The 10,117-nt window shown below is 42.6% G+C and overlaps 1 protein-coding gene across 9 annotated transcripts in view; it reads left to right on the top strand.

Moving 5' to 3' along the window:
* The first annotated feature begins 777 nt into the window (after positions 1-777).
* The window catches only part of IFT172 (intraflagellar transport 172), a 40,104-nt gene continuing 30,764 nt past the window's right edge, over positions 778-10,117 (top strand). For 6 of the 9 annotated variants that reach the window (XM_077152452.1, XM_077152456.1, XM_077152455.1 and 3 more), the window contains exons 1-14: positions 778-960; positions 3,497-3,640; positions 4,096-4,208; positions 4,623-4,662; positions 4,965-5,030; positions 5,231-5,310; positions 5,549-5,636; positions 6,398-6,612; positions 6,780-6,903; positions 7,940-8,035; positions 8,950-9,111; positions 9,458-9,511; positions 9,748-9,851; positions 10,022-10,107. In XM_077152452.1, the coding sequence (XP_077008567.1) occupies positions 922-960; positions 3,497-3,640; positions 4,096-4,208; positions 4,623-4,662; positions 4,965-5,030; positions 5,231-5,310; positions 5,549-5,636; positions 6,398-6,612; positions 6,780-6,903; positions 7,940-8,035; positions 8,950-9,111; positions 9,458-9,511; positions 9,748-9,851; positions 10,022-10,107 (1,411 nt within the window). In that variant the 5' untranslated portion in view covers positions 778-921. Of the gene's footprint in view, positions 961-984; positions 1,121-1,331; positions 1,436-3,496; positions 3,641-4,095; positions 4,209-4,622; positions 4,663-4,964; positions 5,031-5,230; positions 5,311-5,548; positions 5,637-6,397; positions 6,613-6,779; positions 6,904-7,939; positions 8,036-8,949; positions 9,112-9,457; positions 9,512-9,747; positions 9,852-10,021; positions 10,108-10,117 lie in introns of those variants that run through there. The other 3 variants (XM_077152449.1, XM_077152450.1, XM_077152451.1) reach the window with 3 other exon arrangements.

The raw sequence follows: 10,117 nt of genomic DNA, 5'->3' as shown, positions 1-10,117 counted from the left end.
TGTTCTATAACTGATTGTTGCGGTGTGCTTTGAAATCTATTGCTTTTTTGTAAATATGTTATTTTTCACAACAAAAATAAATTAAAAAAAAAGGCAATCTCTAGCCCACTGTCTCCCAATTTGGAAGTAGGACATCTTACCTCTCCCTGGCCACTGATTCCAAAATACTCATCTCTCAACTCTGGACACATTATTTCTTTGGATGAGAGTGTCACAGTGTATATAGCAGGCCGGCAGGAAGGCAGGAGTTGAGAAGGAATATAAAGGGTGTTTAACTTCCATCAGTTCTGGGGTCAATACCAGATCTGTTGGCTTGGGCAAGTAAACCCCTCTAATCCTGAGTTTCCTAATAATATTAGCTCCTTCCAAAGGTGGTTTTGAGCCTAAATGAGATAATGTAGGTAAAGCACTTCGCACAGTACCTGGCAGACACTAGGTATTCACTGTCAGCCTTGTGATCTCGTGCAGGTCACATATAACCTATGTGAACCTAACCTAAATGAACCTAAGTTCATTTCCGGCATAAATCAAATGCCTATAATAGCTACGGTCCTGCTTTCCGCAGGGTCGAAAGGCTTAAAAGAGAATGCACTCGGCCACGCTCAGCGATCGTACATCAAACACAAGCCACCTACCTAGGACCCAGAGTTTGGAGGGGCTTGTGGGCGTGGCTTGAGCGTAGGGTTGCAAGCAGTGACGGGATTGGTCGACGAAAGGCGGCTTCCCGAGGTCCCGCCGTAGGTCTCACTGCGCTTGCGCACGTCCTGTGTGCTTCGCGAAGAGTTTACGTGATGACCTTGTAGCGTTTGCCGTGCCCTGGTCGCCGGTGCGTCAGAGGCCGTCGCTGCGGCTGCGTGGCGGGTTGTCCAGGTAACCACGGGAGTTGTCTGGCTGGTGGCATCTGCGAGACAGGTGTTCGTCATGCAGTTGAAGCACCTGAGGACCCTGCTGAGCCCTCAGGTGAGGAGTTGCGTGCCTCTACCTCCCCCGCCCGCCTTCCGTTCAGAGAAAAGTCGGGGAACTGAAGTTTAACAGTGGCGAGCGTCCATTGTGTGCGCAAGTCTGTACAGGCTGTAAGGATGCTTCGGACGCTGCGCCGTCCACACAAAATGTGCAGTAGGTGAGATGGACAGCCGACAACTGCAGCTTTCCTTACGTTTCGTTTAACATCAGTTGTGTACCAAGCCCCGGGCTGGGCAGTAAGGGACCCTAAAACTACCTAAGTTCTTATCCCCGCCTTAAAGAGACTTGTGATAGAGGGCGAGGCGCTCATGTTAGCAACGAACATAAATCTGTACAGACTTATCTAAGAGATACAAACCTCTCAATAGGGAGTGCGGAAGACTGAACCGTTCATTCGAGTGGCGAAGACCCTAGGATGTGAAAGAGGCTACTAGAGGAGGAACCCTGAGTCATGGTGACAAAAGACAGTCAGGTTAGGAGACCTGAGTTCAAGTCGCTAGCTCCACCACTGCTTTAAACAAATTTCCTGTTTTTTCTGACTTTGGCTCTTATAGGTAATTTCTCTCAGAACTCATCTAGCTTCTTTATTTGGAAAATGGGAACAATAATAGCAACTGCAGGTGACTCAGGGGAGAGTTAAATGAAGTGATAGGCACAAAAGAACTTTGTAAACGGAAAAGCAGTCTGAAAACTGATAGACAAGAGAGAAGAATATTCACAATCGAAAGGACAAAATAATACAAAGCTAAAAGAGTAGTATATGCTGTAACTGAGTGCTTATTATGTCCCAGGGAAGCTTAAGTACAGGCGTTAGGGTAGCAGTCTATGCAGTCAGATATACATGGATTTCAATCTCGGCTCTGCCACTTATAAACTTTGTAACCTTGGACAAATTATTTAACTTTTCTATGCCTCAGTTTCCCCAACTGTAAAAGGGGGGATAATGATAGCATTCACCACAGAGATAGGAGGCTAAATGAGCTAATGCCTGTCAAACATTTTGCAAATGTGTAGTCTATGGGCACTGCTTGTAAAAAGTTAGCTATTATTATTTGATTTCCGATCTCATTTAATCCTCCCAACAGTCCTGTGAGGTATGTCTTGTAGAGAAAGGAGAATTGATTGTGAAGATCAGGAAGGCTTCACAGAGGCTGTGGAAAGTTGAAGGAAATTTAAGAGAGCTGTACTTGTGGCTCAGTAAACCGCACCCTGAATTTGTAATTTAAGAGTCCTTTCCCCTAATAGAATAATTGGAAATGAAATGCCCCTTCAATCTCTTGAGATAAGATGATGTCATGATGCAGGAAAGGGCCAAATGCGCAGGATTGGGCAAAGTGATGAAGCAGGATGATCAGCAGCGGTGTGGAGGGGCCCTCAGTCATTTTCATCTGATGTCATCAATAGTTGGAGAATGTTAGTGGTGGTGGTATGGCTATTTTCGGCTCTTGTTTGAGATTTTTTACTTCTGACTGTGGAGGTAGGTGAGTTAGGAGTGAAGGGAAAAGTAACAGTGTTTAAGCCAGAGTTCTAGAGCCCAACTAATTAGTCAAGCAATTGGAGTAGAAGCTAAAAGTTGTTTTGTTTGTTTGTTTGTTTTATTTCAAGGAGGGCAACCTTTAGTGGCAGAATCATAAAAAATCATGGCTGATGATGGGAAAGGATGGAAAATTAGTGGTCATTTCCAACTTGGGCTTCAGTAAAGTGGTTACTGGGGGGAGAGGGGATGACATTGTTCATCGTAAGTTTCACCTCTGTTTTGCTCCCCATTCCAGAACTTTCACTGTTTCCCCCTTTCCTACCAAAGAAGCCTAAACTGTGTGGCCTGGCTTCAAAGACCCTTCCTGAGCTAGCCTGTTTTTTCCCCTCCCTGCCTTTCCTCCCCTATTCTATTGTGTACAAAGTGAGTTCAGCTCAACTAAATTACTGATTCTTGACCAAACTTGCCTTTGCTCATGCTATTCCTTCCACCTCAAATAATTTCTCCCACTCAATTGTGTCCATTTGTCCAACTTTAATTTTGATCATTTAAATATAAAATTATCTCATCCTTTTCCAAACTATTGTATGATTTTTAGGTACCTCTCTTATGGAACTTTTCCAGTTTTTTACCGTATGATTAGATCCTAAACCCTTCAAGGGTAGGAACCACATTCTGTTCCTCATTACCCTCTCAGCCCCTGGCCAAATGCCTTTCTTGGTAAGGTGCTCAAAGAATATTCATTGAATGATTGGCTAAAGATTAGAACTTATCAGGCCAATTGGGTTTATCTTAGTAGCAGAGTTGGGGTATGAGAGACAAGATGGCCATTGCAGGAACACACTTGTATGATTGATTTAGCATGTCACCCCTTAGTATAATGGTGTTATGGGTCTCTGGAAGCACATTGTTCTCTCAGTTCAGGGTCTGATGGTTACGGAAAGCACTTTGACAGGAAGAAAACTGACTGAAGTCATACCAGAAGCAACAGAATTAGACATGTTTCTGGCATTCTAAACCAGCAGCTGGGTTTATTTTACTCCCTTTGTCTCTCAGGATGGGGCCGCAAAGGTGACCTGCATGGCCTGGTCCCAGAACAATGCCAAATTTGCTGTTTGCACAGTGGACCGAGTGGTGTTGCTATATGATGAACATGGGGAGCGGAGAGATAAATTCTCCACCAAGCCAGCTGACATGAAGGTGAAGAGTGTTCTCATGTATATCTTTTTTCCTCCTTTATTTTAGAGATTATGGGTTTATAGAACAATCATGTATAAAATACAGGATTCCCATATACCACCCTGTTATTAACACCTTGCATTGGTATGTGACATTTACTACAATTGATGAAAACATATTTTTATAATTGTACCACTGACCATAGTTCATGGTTTAACTTAGGGCTCACTGTATAGTACAGTTCCATGGATTTTTTTTTTAACCTCATATTTATCTTCACCTGTTGATGGAGCCTCAGAAACCTAGAAAATTTCCTGACCTACTTCCTAGCCATAGGAAGGCATAGGAAATGATCCACCCCTCATTTTTTCAGTATAAATCCCTCAAACTTATTACAGTCACACATGCACCTTTTCTTCTCCTTTTTCTTCCAGGTATACTCATTGTTTTTTGTTTTTTTTTTTTTAAACCCTTAGTTTGGCAGAAAGAGCTATATGGTGAAAGGCATGGCTTTTTCTCCTGATTCCACTAAAATTGCCATAGGACAGACTGACAACATCATCTATGTCTACAAGATTGGAGAAGATTGGTGAGGCTAGAGATTGGGAGATGGGGAGGCCAAGAAAGGGAGAAGGTGAGAGCAGTGCCTCACTGGTGAGGGGAAATAGAGAAGACAGAAAGCCAAGCAGGGAAGCCAGAGATTTCCTGGAGCTTGTTGTTTCTCCTCTGCCGTTGCCTGTCCTGTATGTTGTATGATCCCATCCCTGGAGGAATCAGTTAAAGGTCAGAAGGAGGCTCTGTGAGGTTCTGGGGAGTCCAGAGTGACTTTCTTGTTTGTTATTGTTCCAAAGCTACTCAGATTCCCTGTTATACCTCCTTTCGGGGTTCGTATAGATGGGTAGGATAACACTAATGGGCCAGGGAAGGGTTCCTCCCAGTGTTGCTTTTAGCAATTACTTATGGAAGTGGTTTTCAATCTGCTGTTCCTCTTCTAATTTGGCAGGGGTGACAAGAAAGTCATCTGCAACAAGTTCATCCAGACGGTAAAGTTCAGACCCATCCCTGGGAGATTAGAATGACCATATATATATCCATATGTCTTTTTACCCAGGAGTTACACTTTCTAACATCCAAATCTGACTTTTCCTACTGCAAGGATGGTGCTGCCTGGCTGTTCCTCCTCCTCTACTTTTCCTCTTAGCATCCAATGTGTCCCTCTCTCTCCCAATAAAAGTTTGTGGGGGTACAGTGGGGGATGGTAGCATGTGATAGATGGTGCAGGTAATTATAAATGCTGTTAACCCACCTAGATGGGGTTATCCTTTTCATGATTTCTTTTATACAGAGTGCAGTTACTTGTCTTCAGTGGCCAGCGGAGTGCATCATTGTGTTTGGATTGGCTGAGGGGAAGGTAAAGGAGGGGAGGGAAATCCAGGAAAGGTGGGAATTTAGTCGTGAAGGTTCTGGAGAGAACAGTTTGGCTGATTTCCCTTAGGGGCAAGTCATGTATTGTGAAGAATGCATCAGAACCAGTGTTTTTTATTTTTCCTTAGCTCCTGGGTGAAATTGAGAGTAGCCTACCCACACTTGTGTCCATTCTCCCATTTTCAGGTTCGTTTAGCAAACACTAAAACTAATAAATCGTCTACCATCTATGGGACAGATTCTTACGTGGTGTCACTAACAACAAAGTGAGTAAGGAAGAGAGGTTATCACAAAAGCTTGGAAATGTTAGGAAAAAGCTGGGAAGTCTGGATGGTGGGGGTGGGGGTATACGGGTCGTAGTCCATAGTATGAGGGGTGGGGAGGACTGATAGTGGGAACCACGGGAGGGTGAAGAGAAAGGGGACTTTCTTGGTGGGATAGAATCCTCTAATCTCTTCCTCACATTTCCCTCCATTCCTCCTTTTTCCCACTTTCTCTTTTCAGTTGTTCTGGGAAAGGAATTCTCTCTGGTCATGCAGATGGTACTATTGTTAGGTATTTCTTCGATGATGAAGGCTCTGGCGAGTCACAGGTATGATAAAGGATGCTGTGGGATAGGGGATGAGGAAATTCCAGGGACTCTCCCAGAAGAGGTTGGACAGCTAATGAATTTCTATTGAGTTGTCAGGGGAGGAAACTAGAGGAGTGAGAGCTCAAAAAGGGAGGCAGTGGGGTGAACACAGCCACAGAGAGGATTTGTGTTGAAGGGGCCAGAGCTTAATATTTATGAGAAGGGGTGACTCAAGTGATGAAAGGAAATAAAGACTCTGAGATGAATAAAAAATGAAAATTATTCCCACTCATTGAAAAAAATATATGTGTATAAATCCATAGGAGAAATAGTTAATGATATACTCTGGAGAGGGGAAAGAGAGATGGGGGAATAAAGAGAACTTTCATGTTTTATTCTGTACTGTATTATTCTCTGTTGTTTAAATCATATAATTAAATGTAGCCCTCCTGAAAAAGGAGTCATTTGCTAGGTAGTAAGAGTGTTGGTTAATGTGTAGGATATCTCCTTTGGGGGCCGTCTTAGGTATACACAAGTATTTTGAGGTTTCCTCTAGAACACAATGTCTGTATTTATATACGTCATATATGTATATATATATTTGATAAGTGAGTGTGAGACAGGTGATTTGTGAATTCTTCAGGAATTAGGATATGTAGGGGTGGAAAATGTTGGGAGAAGGATTTCTGCTGTGTAGACTGATCAGAGTGAGTGTTGGGAATGAGGAATTTTGGGGTTTACAGGCATCAGAGAGTGATTGAAACCATCTACTTCTGTTTCAGGGAAAGCTGGTTAACCATTCATGTCCACCCTATGCCTTGGCTTGGGCAACCAACAGCATCGTGGCTGCAGGCTGTGATCGGAGGATCGTGGCCTATGGCAAGGAAGGCCATGTGCTACAAACTTTTGATTATAGCCGTGACCCTCAGGAGCGAGAGTTCACCACAGCTGCAGCAAGTCCTGGGGGCCAGTCTGTTGTGCTGGGAAGTTATGACAGGTGGGTTAACTCAGCTTTCCATTGCACCTTCTGCCTACTTCCTCTGCACACATGCTGTGCTTTAGCCGAGTGGTTCTTAACCAGAGTGGGCATCTGGATCAGAATCCAACCCATTTTCACTTTTGCTCAGTCTCCATCTCTTCTAAAAGCAAAGTACTTTATTTCAGACTTCGGGTGCTCAACTGGAGCCCGCGAAGGAGCCTGTGGGAAGAGGCAAAGCCCAAGGAGATTGCCAACTTGTACACCATTACAGCCTTGGCCTGGAAGCGGGATGGTTCTCGGCTCTGTGCGGTATGTAACAAGTAACCCATTTTGGAATGGGGCTTTTCTCTGAACTAGGAAAAAAATCCTGCCTTTCCCCAAAGCATTGTCTTCTGATAATATAGATCCTCCTCTTTCCCTTTAACTGCAACCTAGAGATTTGGGGTTAAAGACAGGAAAGAGAAATTCATACATTATTGGAGGCCAAAAGGGATGAATTGCTGTACAGGTAGGGCTGATTTCTTCCTTGTATCCCATCAATATGAGGTGCCCTAGAGTCCATCAATTGCCAACTCTTTCATTCTGGTTCAAAAATTACCAGCCCTACTATCTGAGGCTCTATAAATGTTTACTTTTCAGAAACCTTTCACCTCCAGATGGTTCTTAGGCCAAATCTGCCCTGAAACCCAGAGTTACCAGTCTCTCCAAGATCATCAACCAGTTGCATCCCCTTACCCCATAATGTTGACACCCCTTTTCAACATGAAGAGATTAGAATGGTCATTGTCCAATTATCCCTAAAGATTGGGAGAAAGATCAAAGAAGAAGGAGAAGTTGTAACAGAGAAGATAGGATTTAACAAATGAGTATGGTGACTGAATCATTATATTGATATTTCTTTTTAGTCTCCAGTGTCTTACAGCAGCTATAAGGAAATACCTGAAATGGTGGAAATTGTAACCAACCCGTACCATACTTTGAAACTTGTTCTAAAACTACTTGTTAAAGTATTCTTTGAAATTTATCGCTTTTTTGTATATATATATTATATTTCATAAAAAAATGTTAAAAAAAACAGAAATCAGTGAATACCTATTAGTATGGATAAAATTAATGAATAAATAAAAGGATGAATGAATGAATAAACAAATAAATCGAGCAACTGGAACTCTCATATATTGCTCATGAGAATGTAGTATGATACAGCCACTTTGCAAAAACAAAAACAAAACAAAACAAAAAAATTACCAGTCCTAAATTCTCAAGTCTAGATTTTGAGGTTGTCTCTAGCTGTCTTGCTTGTGCCAGTTTCTGTTGACACTTATACTGTCACTTTCTCTTCTAGGGCACACTCTGTGGAGGGGTAGAACAGTTTGACTGTTGCCTCCGAAGAAGTATTTACAAGAACAAGTTTGAATTGACATATGTGGGACCTAGCCAGGTAAGCAAGTGATATCCTGCTGCACCCAGATCTTGCCAAGGATAACTCATTCTTGTGGTGCTTCCTTGTCATCCAGCCATAGCCACAGTGTCAAATTTTACCTTTATCCCTCGGGCAGAGCTATTCCAGGGAGCAGATCATGTCTGAGCATCTCCTTGACAACCTTCTTGCTGTAGTTCTTCCAGCTCTATTGTAAAGAAAGATTTAAGCAGCAGGCTTAAGGTCTACCAGCATTACCACTTAATTCTTTTCCTGCATATAAGCCATCAACTGAGAAGTTGATAAATATGATTAAATGGTGAACTCCGTTATTTTAGGTCTCTGAACTCACTGTTTATGATATTGCACTCTAACTTCTTAATTCATGAGCCCATTCTTTTCTTTTCTCTATCTTCATCCCCCCTTCCTTCCATTTATCATCGATTGCTTTCTTCATTCTTTCATTTTCTCCAGAAACATTCATCCATTCTCTATTGCATGTCGACACTGTATTAGGTATTGAGAATACAAAGGTATTATCTGTTAGATACTTAATAGATATCATTCAGAAGAGACCAGCACATCAAAAGATAATATGATAAGAAAAAAAAAGATAAAAATATATATATGATAAACTATGCTAAATGTTATCATAATGATTTGTACCAACAGCTGCAGGAATGTAGAGAGATTGGTTTTACCCAGCAGAACTTTCAGAAACGTACATATTACGAGCATCAAAAGAGATGGTGTATGAAAACGTTTCCTAAATAGTTAAGCCCTGTATTAATGTAAGGTACCATTAATACCAACAATATCCTTGACTGGGTGGGGAAACAAGATGTTAGTTGTGTATAGCACCGTGGAGGAAGGCACAGGCCACACCCCACTTTGGGGTGGGGAAGTGTAAAGGCTCAGACTTGTTCCTTATCAAGGTGATTGTGAAGAACCTGTCATCGGGGACCCGAGTGGTACTCAAGTCACACTATGGCTATGAGGTGGAAGAGGTGAAAATCCTGGGAAAAGAACGTTACTTGGTTGCCCATACGTCAGACACACTGCTGCTAGGGGACTTGAATACTAATCGGCTTAGTGAGGTATGAATCAAAAATAGTGGGACAGATAGAGGTATGGGGCATCTTGAGCTGCAGCTTCTGGGAAGCCATAATCACTAGGAGAAGATCTCCACAGGGAGCAGTCTAGGGTCGGGGAATGGGTCCCAGGAGGTTTGGAATCCTGGAGGAAGAATTACCAGAGTTGGACTGCTTTTTTGTTATTTCTAAAAAACATAGGGCCAGGGCAAAATCTGATATAGCACCCCTTGGAGCAATGCCTAAGTCTCCCCTAGCTTTTTGATTTCTCTGTCTTCCATCCTGTCGTGCTTTCAGCATTGTCTTAGATAACTATCCACATTGCTCCTTTGTGGCTTCTTCTACTTTACAGGTAGCCTGGCAGGGATCTGGTGGCAATGAGAAGTATTTCTTTGAAAATGAGAATGTGAGTAGAGCTTGATTCACCTTCATCTTGACAAGCCTGCTTTTAGCTTCTGTGTCAGAAAGATGGTGAGAGGTTGGGGAGACAGCAGATAAAGAAAAGGGGAGGATGAAATAGTCAGAGGAACAGAACACAGAGTGAAGTGAGAGTCACCTTGAACTGACAGTATACCTCCCTCTACTGTTTTTCTCTTTCTTCATGCAATCTTTCCACCACATGACAACCCCTTTCTTTTCTAGGTATGCATGATCTTCAATGCTGGAGAGCTAACCCTGGTGGAATACGGGAGCAATGATACTCTGGGTTCTGTACGCACTGAATTCATGAATCCCCATCTTATCAGGTAACCCCACGAGGTGCTCTAAATTCTTGCCATCTAAAAGGAGTTTTTGATCTCTAACTACTGTGTCTTCAGGCTAATCTAAAACCTCATCCCGTGTGCTGCTTCAGAGCAGCTGATAAACATCCCACTACCAATGCCCATTTTGCCTGACGTTGCCATTCATGTTTCAGCGTCCGTATTAATGAGAGACGTCAGCGAGGAATGGAAGATAATAAGAAATTGGCCTACCTTGTTGATATCAAGACAATTGCTGTAGGTAAGACTCT

The sequence above is a fragment of the Tamandua tetradactyla genome, chromosome 3, assembly GCF_023851605.1.
Source record: "Tamandua tetradactyla isolate mTamTet1 chromosome 3, mTamTet1.pri, whole genome shotgun sequence".
Classification (NCBI taxonomy): domain Eukaryota; kingdom Metazoa; phylum Chordata; class Mammalia; order Pilosa; family Myrmecophagidae; genus Tamandua; species Tamandua tetradactyla.
The sequence above is the reverse complement of the archived record's forward strand: the minus strand, read 5'-3'. Positions and strand labels throughout refer to the sequence as shown.